The 20141-nt window shown below is 31.2% G+C and overlaps 2 protein-coding genes across 2 annotated transcripts; one reads left to right on the top strand and one right to left on the bottom strand.

Moving 5' to 3' along the window:
• Positions 1-439: 439 nt before the first annotated feature.
• On the top strand, positions 440-4975 carry Phum_PHUM150880 (DNA polymerase theta, putative; the record flags this gene model as incomplete). The annotated part of the gene is made up of 7 exons (XM_002424729.1): positions 440-652; positions 734-919; positions 991-1263; positions 1362-2025; positions 2112-2644; positions 2720-3044; positions 3117-4975. The coding sequence occupies 7 exons, from the start codon at positions 440-442 to the stop codon at positions 4973-4975; spliced, it is 4053 nt and encodes a 1350-aa protein (XP_002424774.1).
• Positions 4976-8230: 3255 nt separating this feature from the next.
• On the bottom strand, positions 8231-14376 carry Phum_PHUM150870 (uncharacterized protein; the record flags this gene model as incomplete). The annotated part of the gene is made up of 16 exons (XM_002424728.1): positions 8231-8826; positions 8921-9065; positions 9162-9403; positions 9475-9663; positions 9742-9951; positions 10029-10192; positions 10265-10916; positions 10997-11133; positions 11205-11356; positions 11446-11662; positions 11755-12068; positions 12138-13146; positions 13250-13421; positions 13512-13625; positions 13690-13920; positions 14034-14376. The coding sequence occupies 16 exons, from the start codon at positions 14374-14376 to the stop codon at positions 8231-8233; spliced, it is 4887 nt and encodes a 1628-aa protein (XP_002424773.1).
• Positions 14377-20141: the final 5765 nt, after the last annotated feature.

Below are 20141 nucleotides of genomic sequence, written 5' to 3'. Positions count from 1 at the left end.
GCTTTTTAACTTTTTGGCGTTTAATTAATTGCACGGCTTGATAATTACAAAAGCGAATCATGATCCTGAAATATTTAAATTTCTAAATCAATAAAATTTTATTTAACCTAGGTTAAAAGCACCTAATTTTTTTATTTATGTTCATCGGGCCCAGAATTTTCGATATATCGAAATCGAAATTTTTAATTTATTTGCAGTCTTAGTTGACTTAAACAGTCTTAAGCTTAAAAGAACGGAGTGCTTTTATTTAAGAGAAAACTTGTAGTTTTTAGTGGCGGCAATTTGGAATGTCTGCCTTTTTAAAATTTATATTTAATGGAGTTTTTATATATTTTTTTAAATAATGATAAAAGAAATTTTAATCATAATAATATATTTTTTTACATTTTTAACAAACATATATTTTTTATTATTATAAAATACGATTTAGTAAGTCACAATGGTATCATTTAAATTAAATAGTAATTCGCAGGCGAAAACCCAAGAAATGAATTTAGATAATGTAATTGATATAGAAAAAAGAGTTTTAACTAGTCAGGATTATGTATCCCTCAGTTCACAAGAAAAACTTAAACTTTCTTCCTGGGGTCTCCCCTTAAAAGTATTGGATTTTTATAAAAGCAAAGGAATCATCAATATGTTTCCTTGGCAGGTCTGCTATAATTTAAAATTTTTAATTTTTGAATGTTGCTAAATTTAATCATTTTTATTCTTGTTTCTAATAATTTTACAGCTTGAATGTTTATCTTTGGGAAGGGTACTCGAAGGTGGTAATTTGGTGTATTCTGCTCCAACTTCAGCTGGAAAAACATTGGTGGCTGAAATATTAATTTCAAAGTCGATATTTGAAGTTCAAAAGAAAGCTTTAATGATTTTGCCATTTGTGTCAGTTGTTCGAGAAAAAATGTTTTATTTTCAAGTAAATAATATTTTATTTATTAATTTAACTAAGTTAATTTTGTATTGAATTGTAACATTCTATTTTTTTAGAGTATGTTTGGCTCAAGTGGAATTCATGTTGAGGGGTACATGGGTGGTCATTCACCATCTATTTCTTTCAAACAAGTTCATTTAGCAGTTTGTACAATAGAAAAAGCAAATGCTATAATTAACAGGTTACTCGAAGAACAAAGTCTCCAGAATTTGGGATTAGTAATTGTTGATGAATTGCATTTATTAGGTGATCCATACAGAGGATATTTATTGGAATTACTTCTTACAAAGTTAAAATATATATCTGAAAAATCAGATTTTAAAATTCAGGTAAATTTTTTTAATTTCTCAAATTAGTTTTTTCTCCTATTTTTACAGGTTATATTTTGACTGCTTTTATTTTTAAATATGATAAAATATTTTTACAGATTGTTGGTATGTCAGCTACATTACCTAATTTAAAATCTTTGGCTGATTGGCTTTTAGCTGATTTATATTACACAGATTTTCGTCCAGTTCCTCTTAAAGAGACTCTTAAATGTGGTAGTTTTTTTTTTGATAAGCATTTAAATAAAGTATCAGAACTAAAAATTTTAGAAGCTGAATTATCAGATGATGCAGAAAATGTTGGTCAATTATGTTTGGAAACCATTGCAAATGGTCATTCTGTTCTCATATTTTGTCCAACAAAAGTATGGTGTGAAAATTTGGCAGATAAAATTGCAATGTTTTTTAAAAAAAATGGATGCCATAAATCTGCAGAAATCGAGGGAACTCCTGGATGGATTTTAAGAAAACAGCTAAATTTAAAAAAAATAAATGAAGTTATTGAACACTTAAAAATGTGTCCAGTTGGGCTTGATACTGACTTACATAAAACTGTTTCTTACGGAGTTGCTTTTCATCATGCAGGGTTAACTCTTGATGAAAGAGATATTATTGAAGGTTCATTCCGAAAAGGTTCCCTAAGAGTACTATGTGCTACCTCTACATTATCTTCAGGTGTTAATTTACCTGCGAGAAGAGTAATTATTAGATCACCAATGTCTTTTGGTGGAATAATGGATATTTTAACTTACAGACAAATGATAGGTAAAATTACTAAGCATTTAAAGTTTTTTTAATAATAAATGTATTTAATACTAAATTACATTATTAATTACTCTTGGTAATTTCAGGTAGAGCAGGTAGAATGGGAGTTGATAGTGAGGGAGAAAGTATTTTAATTGCAAAACCAAATGAAAAAACTTTATGTCAAACTTTAATGTGCTCCACATTAAAGCCAATTGAAAGCTGTTTAGGCCACGGAAGATTATCAGCTAGTTTAAAACGTGCTCTTCTTGAAATTATCGCAAGTGGAATTGCAGCAACTCCTGAAGAAGTTGACAAATATGCTAGTTGCACTTTTCTTGCTTTTAGCTCTAAACATGATATTCAGGTAAGAAATCGAGTGATGTTGTTTCATAAGTTAAATAATAAAATTTTCATAAATGAAACTTTAAAGGATCCAATCAAGTCTTGTATTGACTTTTTGGAAGAAAATGAATTTATAAGACTGCAAGAAAACGGGACCATTTTCACTCCTACGCCGTTGGGAAAAGCCTGTTTAGCTTCTTCTTTGCCTCCTGACGAGGGGTTAGCTTTATTTAGGGAACTTCAAAGAGCGAGACGTTGTTTTGTACTGGACACTGATCTTCACATTATATATCAAGTAAGTGTACTCATATAATGCATTTATAAATTTAGTAATAAAAAAAAATTTAATGTGTTTTAATTTATCTATCAGGTAACTCCTTATAGTGTCTCTGAACAATGGAGCAAAATAGATTGGCTTAACGCATTGTCAATTTTAGAGAGTATTCCTTCTAGTATGAAAAGGGTTGGAGAAATGGTTGGAATCGAGGAAGCTTTTCTTGTACGAGTTGCTAAAGGAATGATAAATACAAATAACGTTGAAAATAGAAATAAATTATCGATTCACCGAAGGTTTTATACTTCGTTGGCTTTGCAAGATCTGGTTAATGAAATCCCTTTATCAGAAGTAGCTAAAAAATTTGAATGCAATAAAGGAATGCTACAATCACTTCAACAATCTGCTGCAACATATGCTGGTAATTTTTTTTTTTTTTATTTTTTAAGATTTTTTTTGTTAGATTTGTTTTCAATTATATTTTATTTAAAAGGTATGGTTACGGAATTCACCAAGTGCCTGGGTTGGAATAGCGTAGAATTGATTTTTTCACAATTTCAAGAAAGATTGCAATTTGGTATTCAACGCGAATTGTGTGAATTAATGCGTTTACCGTTATTGAATGCAGTACGAGCCAGAGTTATTTACAACGCCGGTTTTACAAATTTAATCAGTCTTGCCAATGCGAATGTCGTGGAATTAGAAAACGCGCTATTTTCAGTAGCTCCTTTTCAGAGTAAAAAAATGATTGCCGGAGAAACAAAATTCGATAAAGATGAAAGAAATAAATTAGAGACTATTTGGATCACTGGTAAAGCAGATTTATCAATTCGAGAAGCAGCAGAACTCTTAATTAGTGAAGCTAGAAATATTTTAGAATTGGAATTAGGATTAGAAAATCCCAAATGGGGTAAAGCGAATAATAGTTTTTCAAAGAATGAATCATTTGTCAAAGTAGAAAATCATTCAGTTATTCAATTAATGGATAAGATTTCAAAAGAAAAATCCGTAGAAAAAGAAAAGAGTACTAGAGAATTTCGGGAAGTAAATCAAAGTGCCAAAGGAATAAATAATGATAATCAAAACGAAATTTTACTCGAAAATAAAAAATTCGTAGAGCATAAAATTATCTGTGATATAAATGTTGACAGCAATAATGCTGAAATACATCAAATTAGCGAATGTAAGAAAAATATTAATCAAGAAAAGGACATTGAAAATAATTTAAGTATTAATTCTAGTCATAATCCTAATAAATTATCATTATCTGAAAAATCTTTTGATTCAAATCATAAGCATAAAAGTATTATAAAAAATGATAACGTAGAATTAAGTTCTATAAGTAGTTTTAAAGAAATAAATTTTACATCTTCATACATTTTCGACATGATACCCGATTATATAGCAGAAGGACAAGAAAATCAAAACGTCGATAATAACTCAGAGTCGGGTGATCTTGAAAATAATTTTATTGGAGCAGAAATTATGAATGATAGCAGTAAAATGTATAACGATTCAAAAGTTTTAAGTATTAGTAAATTGAGTGAAGATATGTTTGATAAAGATAATAGTTTTAATAAAAAAATGTCGACGCCGCTTCATTCAATTTCCGTTAAGGAGCGTTTGGAATCTGAAATGAATAAAAATCGTATAAACGAAACGAGCAGCCCGGATTTATTTAGTCAAAGTTTAACTTTCGACACGCAATTGGGAAAAATTTTAGATTTTGAAGAGCCACCAGTTCACGAAGTACAGTCTAAAGTTAATCCGAGTACTTCCTTCAACTCAGACGATTTGGGCTTTGTGTCCGATTTATCGCCTCCAAAACAAAATTTAAAATTTATTCAAAACCCTGCTGGCTCTTCAAAACTTGGCCAAGATAATACAATGAAGAAAATTGAGGAAAATCAAAATTTTCCTTCTTCTTCTTCATTGGATTTATTAGAAGTAAAAATTAATACGCCTGAAACTTTAAGGGAACCGCTGAAAAGAAAAGCCGAAGAAATCGATTCGCCGGATTTAATATTAGATTCTGACGAATCGTTAGTTGAAACCAAACATACGAGCAAACGCATGAAATGCAGTTTACGAGAAACCTACGGTACTTCCGGAAAAAAATGGCCTAGAAAAATAAATAATGATAGCGACGATGAAATCATGCCTACTCCCAAACTAGATAAAGGTTCTTTGTCAAATTTATCCAATATAAAAAAATTACTCAATACTTCTTTTAATGGCAACGTCGAATTTAAATCTAGTCAAAGTAAGTTCAATTTTATTATTATTATTATTATTATTGACCATATTAATTGTTTTATTCAATTAAACTTTTTTTTTTTTTTTTGTAAATAGAAACTAAATGGATTTCACAAAAAACAAAAGCCGGATTCAATGAGAGGATGACAATGAAGAAAATTAAATGCGAATCCATAAAAAGTCAAATAAATAGAGTCAAAGCGTCATTATCTGGTAGTATTAAATCAATAAATAAATGCGACAAAATCAATGTAATTGATATTTGTGAAAATGAAGAAGAGTACAGAGTAAGTTATTAATAAAAAAAAGATTTTTTAGTTATGAAAATAATTATTTTTTTTTGCCGTCATGAAAGCACCAAAAAATATTTTTTAGTCTTTCCGCGAGAAACTCAATGAACAAAAAAATATTATAGGCTTAGCTTTAGGATGTAGGAAAAAAATTGAAGAAAAAAAAACATTAATCGGATCGAGAATAATAAAAAAAAGACAAAGTGGTAATATTTCTAATACGAATTTTCCCGAATGCCACTACAAGGATGTGATTTTAGACGGTTTGGCATTTTACTGGGAAGGAGATTCTGTTGCTTACATGACATTGGATAATAGAAGTATGTTTAGATTTTTCGAGTAACGTGTTTTTTAAGTTTTTTTTTTTTTTATTTATAATAATATGCTATTTTTACAGTTGTGCCGTTAACGGAAAAAGTTGATTTTTTAAAAAGTTTATGTCAAAAGGAGAAAATATTTTGCTGTTACGATGTCAAAGAACAAATAAAAATGCTTAAAAGATGTTGTTCGATCTTGCTTTCGACATCTTTTACGGTTCGTTCGTTATGAATCAAATTCAAAAATAAATTGAAGTTTTTCTCTTTTTTTTTTTTTTTTATTAATTCGTAAAATTAATTACTTTAGGATCCTAAAGTTGCAAATTGGCTTTTGTCTGAAAATTGGAAAATTAAAAATTTTTCCACGATAGCTTTGGAACACGTTCCGGAATACAAAAATTTAATATCACAGGTCGGATCGGTTTTCGGGTATTCTAGTCCGGGTCTCCTCACCAAAAGTTCGGTTCCCTGCAAAACCAGAGCGTGTTTGGATGCGTACCTGACATATTACATACATCAAAAACAATTGCCTTTGTTGCGAGCCAAAGGATTGGACCAGGTTATTATTATGGTTTTGTTTTTGCATGTTTCTATAAAATATTTAATTTTATTAGGTAATGAAAAAAAAAAAAAATTATTTCAATCAATCACAATTATACCAAATGTGTATTTTTTTTTTTTTTTTTAACTGTTACCGTTTATTCAATTACAGTGTTATTTTCAAATAGAAATGCCTATTATGATAAGTTTGGCGGAAATGGAATTATCAGGATTTCAAATATGCCGGAATAAAGCATTGAGCATCAAAGAAAAATTAGATGGTATAATGGAATCATTAGAAGAAAAATCATATTCGATAGTTGGTTATAAGTTTTCAATGTCTTCTTCAGTTGCTATAAGCAAAGTAAAGTTGCAATAAAGTTTGCACGATAAGTTTTTTTTTGTTAATTTTTTTTTTGAAATTCAATAACGTTTTTGCTTTTAGGTATTATACAATGATCTTAATTTAGAAGTAGAAAATGTCATTTTAACGAAAAAGAAAAAATTATTTAGCACGAGCAAAGAAGCTTTGATGCAATTGGCAGAAGTAACAAAACATCCTTTGCCCAGTATTATTTTGCAATGGCGAAAAATAAAATCGATTCTATCGAAGGTTGTAATAATAATTTTACATATTTTATGTTAAAAAGTTTTTTTTTTTTTTTTTTTTTTTAATTATTTTTGACGTTATTATAGTTTGTCGCATTTCTCTTGCAATCTTCCGTGGAATCAACTCGGATTTATGGAGTTTCTCAAACGTTTACTCTCACCGGAAGGATATCAATGCATGAACCAAATTTACAAAACATTCCAAAAGCCTTCGAGGTAAACGATGGAGTTAAAGAAAATGTGTCTGTTTGTTTACGTGATATTTTTGTACCGTCCGAAAATTGTTTCCTTCTATCTGCGGATTATTGTCAAATAGAATTGAGAATACTTGCTCACTTATCCAATGATGAAGAATTAATTAAAAATATTTGCGAGTCTTCAGATATTTTTCTTAGTATAGCAGCCAATGTTTTTGGCATACCGAATTACGAGGTACGTTTAAAAAAATAATTTGCAAATATGTGAGTTATTGTATATGAATGTGTGTAACGTGAAACTAATTAAAAATATTTATTAATTCTAAGGTTGACGATAATCTTCGACAGCGTGCCAAAGAAACAACTTATTCCATTATATACGGTGTAGGTTGTAAAACATTAGCTCAAAAACTTGATATTACAGAATCCGATGCAACATCTTTAATGGAAAACTTCAAAAGCAAATATTCAGGTTTGTTTACTTAAACGGAGGTACATAATTTTAAAAATTTGCATTTTTTCATCGGTAATTTTTTTTATCGTCAGGTCTCGAACAGTACATTGAGAAAATTATTCAAAATTGTCGCGAAAAAGGATACGTGACCACACTTTCGAAACGTCGAAGGTATTTACCCGAAATTAATAATTCGAATCCGGGATTAAGAACGGAAGCTGAAAGGATGGCAATTAATACAACCATTCAAGGTTCGGCTGCGGATCTCATAAAAACTTCCATGATTAATTTGAGGGAAAAATTTGAATGTTTTTTATCGGTAAATTAATTTTTTCGAGCAAAAAGTTTTTTTTTTTTTTTTTTTTTTTTTTTTTTTTGTTCGAATCGAAATTTCTAACGAGTTTTAAACATTTTTTTTTTTTTTAGGATGGTGTCACAATAAATTTAGTTTTGCATTTACACGATGAAATCATATTTGAAATTCAAAAAGATGCCGTCGAAACCATTGCCGGCGTCATTAAGGAAACTATGGAAAATGCCATGGAATTGAATGTTCCCATTCCTGTAAAAATCAAAACGGGATCCTCTTGGGGTTCGTTGAGTTTCTACGAAATGTAAGTTTTTTTTTTATTTTTTTTTTTAAAATTATTCAATGGGGTGTAAATATCCGTAGAATTATTTTCTAGTTAATTTTTGAAAATGATGAATTGCCAACATTAACCAAAAAAAAAAAAAAAAAAAATTGAAAAATTATATATTATATTAGTTTAATTATATTAAACTATATTTAAGTAAGCAAAAATCATTTTCAAAAAAATAGAGCAAATTTTTTTTTTTTTTTGTTTGGTCTAAAGTAGACTTTACTTTTAAAACTAAGAAATTTTAAAGTAATTTTAAGGCTAAATGTCTCTTTAAAAAAAAAAGTTTAATTTATAAATACGCGGTTAAGTAATACCGAAAGGATCGCAGGTACGGATATTTTCACCCGTGAATTTAGTAAAATTGTAAACGGGTAAATCGGTTCCCCATTTAACTTGCTGTAGGCACCCTTTGAACCCTGCGGTAAAGTAATTGTGAGTTTTGTTGGATATTTCGTTCGTTTCCGGAAATCCTCCCAGAAAAAATATTCCATTCGTTGCGAGTTGATGATCAGTTTCATGAGTCTCGTTGGAAACCCAAACAATGCGGCCATCCATCCATATCGTTACGTTGGATAATTCAAAATCTATCGTCAAATCGTGCCAAACGCCATCTGCAATGATTTTGTTGGGTGTGACCACCGTTGTGTTGTATCCTTCCCAACTCCATACGAATTTCATTTTTTCATTTTCGATTCCGATTCCTAAAAATTCTTTTTGATTGCCATCAGTTGAAGTCCAAAGCAAAAGACCATTTTCCTCCGGCGTTGTAAAATTTAAATAAATACTGTTCACTTCGAATTTTTCTCCCAGGTCTCTTTTTTTCGAATTTGCATTCATGTGTGATCGATCTATCAAGAGGTAACTGTTGCCACCGAATTGAGGGGCATGTACGGAAAGAGCTAATTGAAGTACAAAAATAAAATTTTAATTGTTTTAATTTATTCTATATTCGGTAATTTTTTTTTTTTTTTTTTTTTTTTTTTTTCCACTTACTCGATTCGCAAAAATCTCCGCCCCAACCGTTGGGGCAATTACAGGTCGGTACGTAATTATTATTATTATCTATGCATCTGCCTTTATTTTGACAGTTCATCTCTTTGCAAGATAATCTGTTTTCACATCTTCTTCCGACGAATTGCTAAAAAACAAAGAAAAAATAAATTTTAAACTTTGAACTTTTCCGCTTGATTTCCCCATATTAAGAAAATTATGATTATTATTCTGTCTCGGAAACCTTTAAACAAGTGCAAATGGGTGCCTCGTTCGCATCAATGTGACAAGTTCCTCTGTTGTAGCAAAAGTCAGCACCGCATAATGTGCCATCACAATCTTCTACGTTTCGTCCTTCTATAATGTTATTATTCGTCAAAGGTATTTCCTTCCATTGAGTATTAAATCTTCTTATGCAACCTTCGAAATATGTTAAAATTTTCCCACTAACTCCGAGAGGTAATTTTGACAAATCGGGAGCTCCACCTGAAATAATTTTTCATTTCATTTTATTGATTTTGAACGTGGTATTAGCTCAAATAATTCTCGTGTCGTACCTATATAGATAAAATTTGAACTGGGTGACACGTTTTCCCCGGGTAATAATACTCCGGTGCTAACTGTTCCCTCCGTCCAAAGAAATATTCTTCTACCGTATCTTCCGGCTCTAATTTTATGCCATTTTCCCAATTCGAGTACTTTTTTACATTTAATCGTCAATATATCTCCTCGCCTTCTTCGGAAACCTGGAAAACGATTTTAAAAACGATTTTAATCAATAATTTATTTTGATGCGAATCAATCACTCTAATATTAATAATCACCCATTGAAATTCTCAATTCGATCATTCCATCTTGCAGAGACAGCGACCAAAAACTTTGTCCTTCTGGTCGTCCTGAATATAATATCAATCCGTGCTTGCTCAAAGGTCGAATTTCTAAATTAATGCAAGACTGAAACTGATGCAATCCTTCAACTGAAAGTCCTAAGTACGACCGAATCCCTTTGAATTTTATGTCAGAAAGTTCCTCGCCTAAAAGCAAAAAAAAAAAAAAAATAAGGCAAAACATTCGTGAATGATGTGACGTGACGAGAGATTTGACTCCTTACTTTTTTCGCAATATTTTCCTGTTTTTCCTATCGGACAGTCGCAAAAAAATCCCTCTCGAAGTGGTACGCATGTTGATCCCTCACTGCAGTTTTGGCGAGTTGTATCACACGGATTGTATTTCATAGAACAAGTCGGTCCGAACCATCCGTCTTTGCATAGACATCTATTCGAGAGAGAGAAAAAAATAACGTGTTATATTTGATAGTAAGTTTCGAATGATAAGAACTCGACTCACGTGAAAGTCGCCCCGTGATCTATGCATCCGCCGCCATTTTCGCATGAATTCTCATTGCACATCGTCGTTCCGCATTGACTGATTCCCCTGCTGAAAATCGGTTGAGATTTGTCTACTTTTATCAGCATTTGTCCGGTTCTTATTTCCACGTCGAACAAACATCCGGTGAATCCAGTATGCAAAGGTAAATCGTGCGGAAGCAGGGAAAAATTTCTCGATTCGTGTCCTCCCAAATAAAGGATTGACCGAGCATTGAGTTGAGTTAATTTTCCCGGTGATTTTCCGGTAACGTTTCTTTGGTCGTCAACTATAAGCCAAGCCCTCTGACCAGCTCTTCCTATTTGAACGGTGTGAAACAAATGTCCCGTGTAGGAAACGGGATGCGGAGTGAAAATCCTACGTGGCCCTGAACCTAAATTCCAGGTCAATACAATGTAACCCTTAATAAAGCTCACCGCCAAATGATCTGACGTTGACCCGTGATAACCATCTTGACCCATAAAAAGCATAAGTGAGATTTGTTCTATATCGTGAAATATAAATTTAAATGTTAATTGCATGTCTTGGTAAATTTCGGTCGGTATTTTATACGCAGCGAATGATGAGAGTCCGTTAATGGAGGATGCAAAAAGTGGATATTCAATGTCTATACCTGTTTAAAAATTTCTTTCACTTAAAAAAAAAATAAATTGCGAATGTGTTAAATTTTCAATTTTTTTTTAAATATCTTACTGTTTTCGCAAAATAAGCCATTTTTTCCGATTGGGCAAAGGCACACAAATCCGCTTCCTGGAAAGGGTGCGCAAGTTCCTCCGAATTGACATGGGTTATTATTACAAATTGATATTTCGCAAAATCGACCTAAAAATCTGTCAAAGGACCATTGTTCATCTTCGAAAAAATAATAATAATAATAATAATGTTTGCAAATGAAACTTACCCAGGCGGACACATGCAAGCCCAAGTGTTGTTGAAGTCAATACAAGTTGATCCTCCCCTACACGGATTAGAAAGGCAAGCCAGGGATTTGCATTCCGATATTCCGTAGCTGTCGAAAGAATCTTTAAAAATTCCTTTTGTTTCGTTGTTAATCTTAAAAATAAAAAAAGTAGCAGTAGATTTAACACTTTGGGTAATTTTACGATGTATGCAACGGAAATTTTTTTTTTTCGAGTGCTTACAATCAAAGTTTGTATACAACCGATAAAACCTTCGAAAACCGGAGTTTCTTCCGGATTTACGTATTGATTTGGAATTCCTCCGACGTAAATCCAAGCTGAAGTAGAGTCCACGTGAGGGCCCCTCGTTATTTGTTCTCCACTCATTGCCAGCGTGTTATTTAATCTTACCGTGGCACCGCAGAATTCTGGATATTTGTTCGAAGAATGAAAATCTAATCTGAAAAGGAAAAAATTTTTTTTCGAAATTGTTTTTTGTTGTTCGCATTGTAATTTAAACTTTAATTAGACTCACTATAAGGTACAACTTACGTGATTGTCGCATTAAAATCAAAACCATTGTTTATCAAATATTGTATTTCGCTTAGTATCATCGTTTGCACGCCACAGGAAAACTTAAATTTTAACAAACCATCTTCTAAATAGAGAGTTATGAATATGTTGGGACCGAGATGAGAATATAATATTATTCCCGAGGGATATATTGTTCTTGCAGTTAAATCGATTTTAATGTTTCGAGTATCCGTCAAACGATGGCTGACATACGAATTCCTTGAAAAACCGGCTACTTTGATGTTGATTTTACTGTCGCAAAAACGTCCTTCCCAAATAAACTTGCAAACGCACTAAAATTTAAGGTTTTCGTTTAAAATAAAAAATTAATGAATCGATTGATAATAAAATAAGGTACATACTTTAGGTCCGTATGTTGTATTCAAACAAGTTCCTCCATTTAAACATGTCATGGATTTACAATGCCAGGGTTTCGAAGTCGTTAACTGGGAAACGGTCGGAGTAGTAAAATTGCTATATTCGGTAGAGACAGAGGAAATTTGTAAAGGGGTAGTTGTAGGTTTTTCTGTAGTGAGAGTAATTGTTTCGGTTGTGGCGTTTTGAAATTTTGTCGATGGTTGATAAAAGATTTCTTCAGTGGTAACTAATTCAGTGGTTGTCGGCTCTGGCTCTGTTGTTGTTGTTGTGATAATTTCCGATGTTTGAAATTCTTGTGTAAAAGACATTGGTGGTTCCGTTGTAACCATTGTTTCGGTTGTAGTGATTGGGGTTGTAGGTGATGTAATTGTAGTTAAAATTGTTTTTGTAATTGGTATCGTCTCAGGTGCAATACTTGTTGTTGTTGTTGTTGTTGTTTTGGGTTCTGTTTGAGTTGTAAATGTTTCAGTTTCCGTTGTTAAAATCTCAGTAGGAATGGGCGTTGTTTCAAATGTAGTTTTTGTAATTGTTAAAGAAGGCATCGGAGTTGTGATTTTAACTTTCGATGTTAACGTTGTAATTATCGTGGATGTTCTTAAGGTGCCAGGAGTTGTACTCGAAACGGTAGTTTTCAATGTCTTCTGAGTGGTTTTCGCGGTTTTAGGACGTGAAGGAGGCATCGTAAACTGAGGCCAAATAGGAAAACATTGCGTAGGATACGGAAATAAAAATTTAGGTGTTGTTTTTTTTGTCGATGATACACTTTTCGGTGTGGAAGAAATTTTTTTAGGATCTTTTGGCACGTTGTTTTTCCAAATTGGCACCTTTTCTAAATTTTTAGGCGAAGATGTATGAAAAGAAGAGATGAAATAACTGCAGTCTAATTTTTTATCACTTCCTATTAAACATTCGCAAAATTTCCCTGTCCATCCCGGCGGACAAGTACAATTAAACCCATCAACTCCATCGATGCACGTTCCTCCGTTTTGACATCTGCATCGACGTTATAAAAAATACGTAAAAAAAAAAAAAAAAAAACATTTTGATTAATAAATCTTTTAAATGTATCAAAAATAGAAATTTTTTTTTAACTTACCCGGGACCTAAAAGACATTCATTGTACTGAAATTGACACCTTTCTCCGTGAAAGTCAGGTACGCAATAACAAACCCTTAACCAATCTTCTACTAAGCAGAGGGCTCCGTTTTGACATGGGCTTGAATCGCCACACATTTCAAGTTCTACTTCGCAATTTCTTCCAGTGAATCCTAGAAAATTTATATTAATTCTAATGACTAACTGACTAAAAATGAACTAAATTATTAGTGTACCTTACTCGAGTGAAAGACATATATTACCGAATGGACATACGCAGACATAATAAGCATGTAAATCCAGGCAAATGGCTCCATTTTGACAAGGTGATGACAAACACTCATCTAAATTATTTTCGCACAATTGACCCGACCAACCTGATCATATAATAAAGTTGTAGTTTTATATTGTAAGTAAGGTAAAATAGTTAACGATTCTTACCTAACGGACATATACAATTAAAAGTTAAACCTGGACCCTCTATGCAAAGACCTCCATTTAAACATTTTGCTTCAAGCGTGTCATTACACACGGATATGTCGTTTTCGCAAAAATCTCCCAAGTATCCGGATGGGCAGGCACAAGTGTAACCATTTGAACCATCAATACAAGTTCCATTGTTATAACATGGATTGGAATCGCATTCGTTAATGTTTTGTTCGCAATGATCTCCTTTAAAAAAAAAAAATCATAAAAATCTTTTTTCTAAGGCAATTTGCACGAGTCGAAAACGTGAAAAATTTATCGTAATTTTGCGATAAAAGAAGGGAAATTTAATATTTTACCTTGGTACCCTTGAGGGCATGTACAATTGTATTGCGCAATACCATCATTGCATGTTCCTCCATTCAAACATGGATTCGACCAACATTCGTCCCAATTTGTTTGACATAAATGACCGGTGTAACCGTCTACGCAGTAACAAAGAAAAGTTCCGTTAGCATCATCGACGCATATTCCGTACACGCAGGGATTACTCAGACAAGGCAAATTCACACGGTTTGATTCTGCTCGATTGAAAGGAGTCAAATGTGCGAGTAATATTAGAAAAATCGTTCCTATCGTAATTATCTGCCGCCATTTTTCGGTTTGATCATCCGCAATCCGGCGGTTTCGATGGTACTTCATTCCGCATTTCTCATTGTTTTCATATCTCGATTCGATATTCCCCTTTTTCCTCCCGATTAAAAATAAATCGAGTCCATTCTAAAAAATGAAAAAGAAAAACCATCGTCAGTATTATCTCTCTCTCTCTCTCTCTCTCTCTCTTGGTTTTTTTTAAGGTACGAATGAAATTTTTTCGCTGCGGTCGAGATGAGTTCTTTGTGATTTTTACACCTGATTCTCCTCCCTCCCTCCCTCCTCTCTCTCCTCCTCCTCCTCCCTTTCCTCCTCCCTTCTCTTCTCCTCCCTTTCCTCCTCCCGTGCACTCTCTATGACTTTCACTCTTTTATTTTTTTATTATCATTCGGAATCGATTGAGTCAAGATGATGATTAATTAGTCATAAATGAAATTAATTATTTTTTTTTTTTTTTTTTACTCGTGCCATTAAAAAATAGAAAAAATAATAATAATAATAATATCGCATATCGGGTTTTATTTATTTATTTATTTTTATGTAAAGCAAATAATAATTTAAATATTTTACGCAATAGTTTTTCTTCTTACATAATATAACGTTCGATGTAATGAAATATATATGAACAAACCGTCGACATTTCTTTTTTTTTTTTTTTTTTGTTTAAATATTTTATTTAAATAAGGTAAATGATAACCGGTGATTAAAGAATCCATTGGGTAAATTGAAATGATGAGTTGTTTAGTTTTACAATCGAAAATGAAAATTTGAATTTTGTTGAATGGGAAAATGGAGGGAAAAATTTGTGAGTTTAAAATCCGCAACCGGATACGAATTTTTTTTTTAATGATGGTGAAACGAGTTCATTTGATTTTGGCAAAGTATTCGATTTTGATTTTCACTCCAATTCTGCTTTCTTTTTTTTTTTTTAATTTTCAAATTAATAATTTTGTAAAACGTTTGTAGAACCTTTAATTATAAAAGTTTCGCTTTTGATCGAGTTTTCTTTTTTTTTTTTTTTTTTCTTTTTTTTTTTTTTGGATGCTGGTTTCAGTTGGATTTCATTTAATTGCCATTTATATTAACGAGGTTAAGATTCGATGAACGAGGGAAAAAAAAAAAAAGAAACCTTGGAGCAATTTTTGCTTCAGGTATATTTTTGCGTTTGACGAGTTTTTGACAAAAAAGTCACCAGAAAAAAAAAACTTTTTCTTTTTTTGGCGCCAAAATTTACACGTATTTTGTAAAACGTTGTTGATAGCTTTTAATTATAAACGATGATGACGTAAAAAAAAATACAAAAACAACGAATTGTACGAAATTTTACTTTCTCCATTCGTAACGAATAGTAAAAAAAAAAAAAAAAAATAGGTTAGTATATATTTGTCAATAAACCTGTTTTTGTTCTGATTATATTCGAAATCGTTTTTACATCGTCAAGTCCATAAATTTTTTTACGATTTGTTTTTTTTTTGTTTACGAAAAAAATTTATTTTTCAATGGCGGAATAATATCAATGGCGGCGACGTAGAAGAACTCAATAATTAAATCTTAATAATTACGCGAGTTTCGTTTTCAGTTCAAACGCGTTTATCAGTGATTAAAAAAACTGTATCAGGTTTTTATAAGTGTGTGTGTGTGCGCGTGTTAATTTTTAAAAATAAATTGAAGTTTGTTTTAATTCGATAATCGATCGATAAATCGATTCGTTTTGATATTAATCGTCGTTACGTTAATTTTTTTCAAGAAAATTTAAAAAAAAAAGAAAAACATTTTTCATTTTAAAAAAAGTTTTCCTTGTTTATTCAGAGCGAATCGCGGTTTCGAGTAGTAGTAGTAGTAGTAGGAGGTAAGCCGTCAATTTTTTATTTATTATTATTATTATTATTATTTTTTACGAAAAAAAGGCCGCATATCGAATTTGAATCGACGCAAAAGATTTACGAGTTTTTGCTACGGTAAAGAAATGAATTTTTTCTGTTTTTCGAAAAGGAAATTTTTTAAATAAATTATTTTTAAAACAGTGAAAATTTCAATCGATCAAAATCAAGGAAAAACGTTGGAAAATCGTATAATAATAATAATAATAATAATAAAAATATTTAGTAAAAATTAATGCCGAGTCTTGTTGATCGACGTAAAAAAAAAAAAAAAATTTTTTTTGGTTGTTGTTGTTGTTGAATTTTTCGAATTTAAAATTTTCTCTCTCTCGCAGCAAGTCGCAGGCATCGATTTTATTGATTTTATTGATTTTATTTATTGATTTTTTATCGATTTTATTAGTTTTTTGGCGTGTAATTGTATGTAAGACGCGTGATGATGACCGAATCGAATGCTTCGAAATGTTTTTTTACCCTTTTCCCCAAGCTTTTCTTTTGGATTCAATGATAAAAAATAAGGGATGATGGATGATGATGATGATGATGATGATTTTTTGCTATTGTTAGATACGAGGAAAATTTTTTTTTTGGGAAAATGAAATCGGGTGGGGTGAGTGGGCGGGTGATTTTAACGCCGCGTAATATTTTAAACAATGAGTTGAAACCCACTTTTTCGACGTTAACGTAACGTTCTCATGCTCGACAAGGTCTTTCAAGTTTTTTTTTTTTTTTTTTTTTTTTTCTCCATCATCACGAACAGGCAAAACCACAGAATTTTATTTATTTACTTATTAACTTATTCGTTTATTTATTTATAATTTTTTTTTTTTTTTGTAAATCTGAGAAAGGCCGCACAAATTCATTGATTGTGAAGTTAAGGTCGTCAACATTAAGGTCGGTAGTGAGTCTTTGTGTCTTTTTGTTTTTTTATTCGTACCCATAGTAATTCATTCACTCGAATTTGCAAAAAAAAAATTGTAAAATTACCGGAAATTAAATTTTGTGGTAGCCTCAAGCGATCTATCGATCGATCGATCGATGAATCGATGAATCGATTTCCTAATTTTTTCTTATATTTGGATAACAGTTTTTTTTACCACTAAAATGTTAATAGGCAATATCAGATGTTATCTAACTTTTTTTTTTTTTTATACATAAAATTGCGTAATCTTATTTAAATAATATCCTTTGTGTAACTTTTTACGTATTAATTTTATTTTTTATATGTATACATTTTGAATATAATACGAAAGACGGTGTGTGAATAAAATAGTTATTTATTGAACGACCCCCCCATCTCCCCGTCGTCCCCCTCCTCTTCCTCCTCCCCACGTTCCTCGTCTCTCGAGGGGCACACACAACAAATAGCGTGAGACTATTTTCTTCAACGATTTAAGTAACTTTCTTCTTTTGTTGTTGTTTTATTATTATTATCATTATTATTTTATTTCATTATTACTATCATTATTATTATTATTATTATTATTATTATTATTATTATTGTTTTTTAATGATAGAACGATGGTAATGAATGACACGTGTGTTAAAATATTGGAAATCGATCGTTAAAATTTTTTTCTTTTAATGTTGTAACGGAATTTTTTATTTTTTATTTTTTTATTTCTTTAGAATGAAATTTCGGGTTAAACTGAAAATGTCTATCCGCCATTTTTTTTGCCATTTTTTTTTGCCATTTTTTTGCTACCCTCGTGAAAAGTCAAAATTTTCCCCCTTTTCGAAACCCTTTTTGTAATTAATTTGCATTTTTTATTTATTTATTTCCGACTTACTTGATTTCCCACGGTGGTAGTTTTTTTATTATAAAATTCATTATTATTATTTCTACCCGAGAGGGGATACGTACGAACGAATTTTCCTTTTTTTTGTTTTAATTTATTGATTATTCGGGGAGTCGAAAAAAAATTTTTTTTTTTATTGTGAATTTTTTTAAGGGTTGCTGTGTGAACGGTGGTCATTTTCTTTTTGATTAACATGCGTATTGACTGTTGTCGAGTTGAGCCATTTTTCCTGTTCCCCTTTCTTCCCTCCCCCTCCTCCGAAAGTTTCATTACGGATTTTTCTAGGAAAACTCAATAAGAAATTTGATAGTTTTTTTTTTTGGTCTGGAATTTTAACGAATTCTTTCATCCTTTTCTCGATTTTTTTTTTTTTTCGATTTACTTAATTGAAAATTAGAAAGAAAGGATAAGAATCCCTTTGCCGGAAAATTTTTTTCACCCGTTAAAACGAACAAAAAAGAAAAAAAAACGCCATATTGTGACGTGGTATGGAAAATTTGTCGTAAATGTGATGAACAATTAGTCAGGCACGACATAAAATTTTTTTTATTTTATTTATTTTTTTTATTGTTGTGAAGAAATTCCGAAAGGGAGGTTGTTTTGAATGTTATTTTAATGATAATAATGATTGATGTAACGTTTAAATTTAATGGTATTATGATAATAATAATAATAGTAGTAGTAGTAGTGAAAAGGTCGATGGTAATTGGGGAGCTTTAGTTTGTTTTTAGTACGAACGGTTAAAATTGTTTTAAAAAAAAAAACTTTTCGTGGTGGTTGGTGAGGATTTAAATTTTTTTATTATTCCGACAGAATTTTCCGAGAGATTTAAAAAAAAAAAAGGAAATTTTCCTGTCGTGATAATATAATAATAATAATTTACGATAAACTTACCGAAACGGTGAAAAATAAAATTAGGAAAAGAAAAAAACCTTTTTTTCCTTCCCTCCCCTCGTTTTTGTTTTTTCTTTTTCTTTTCCTTCCTTCTTTCCCGATCGTCCTTATTTGGAAAATTTTAATTTTCGCTTTTTCAAGAATGGGTTACGATGGGCGACTGGAAAATTTATTTTCTCAATATATTGCCGCCTGGCAGAGAGTTCACGGTTTCTATGGAGAAACAAAACAAAAAAAAAGTAACAACAAAACGAAATATTATTATTATTATTATTCCCAAGCGAATAACCAAACATTAAAAATTATATCTTTAAATGATGATGATGATAATGATATAATTTTCCGATTGTTTCTCTTTTTTTTTTTTTTTATTATATATCCATCGTTTGATGGAGTCAAACTGGAGTCGCAAAATTAGACCAATATGTCGTCAATCATTAGAAAAATGAATTTTCGATGAAAAAAATTATTATTATTATTTTTTCTAGATGATTTAATGATGATAGCTCTCGGAAATGCTTTCTACCATCTTTTTTCTTTTCTTTTTGGAGGAGAGGAAAAATGTGAGAGTAGAATTACGCGAGTTTTTTTTTTTAAATGAATGGTCGGTCGATGAATTTTCTTTGTTTTTGTTTTTTTGTTTTTTGCGGTTGGGCACTTGAATCGTGTTGGTAGTAGAATAAAATTATTACATCCGGACGACATGAAAATAAGAGCAATCAAAAGAATATTGAATTTATAAAAGAACGTTCGCATACGTCATCATACGTGAGCATAGGTATTCGTACACAATACGTTGTTAATTGGCACTTGCCCGAAATTTTTATTATTATTATTATCAAACACGTTTTTTTAGATCGCTAAACGCTCTGCTTTTCTTTTTTTCCTACCCATTTCCGATTACTTTGAGGTTTGAGAGAGACAGAGACAGAGAGAAAGAGAGAGAGAGAGAGAGAGAGAGAGAGAGAGAGAGAGAGAGAGAGAGAGAGAGAGAGAGAGAGAAAGAGAGGAAGAGAAAAAGAGAGAGAGAGAGAGAGAAAGAGAGGAAGAGAAAAAGAGAGAGAGAGAGAGTAATGTAATTGTTTTTCAGTTGTTTCAGTTTTACAGATTAAAAATTTTTTAAATGATTTTATCCGTTCGCGAACTGTCCTCGTGCCCTTGGAACCATTTAACCATTTAATTATTATTTTTTTAATTAGCGGAAATTAAATTAGAGAGAGAATCCTTTGTCGTTTGTCGT

Source organism: Pediculus humanus, genomic scaffold (genome assembly GCF_000006295.1).
Source record: "Pediculus humanus corporis 1103172107496 genomic scaffold, whole genome shotgun sequence".
Classification (NCBI taxonomy): Eukaryota; Metazoa; Arthropoda; class Insecta; order Psocodea; family Pediculidae; genus Pediculus; species Pediculus humanus.
The sequence above is the reverse complement of the archived record's forward strand: the minus strand, read 5'-3'. Positions and strand labels throughout refer to the sequence as shown.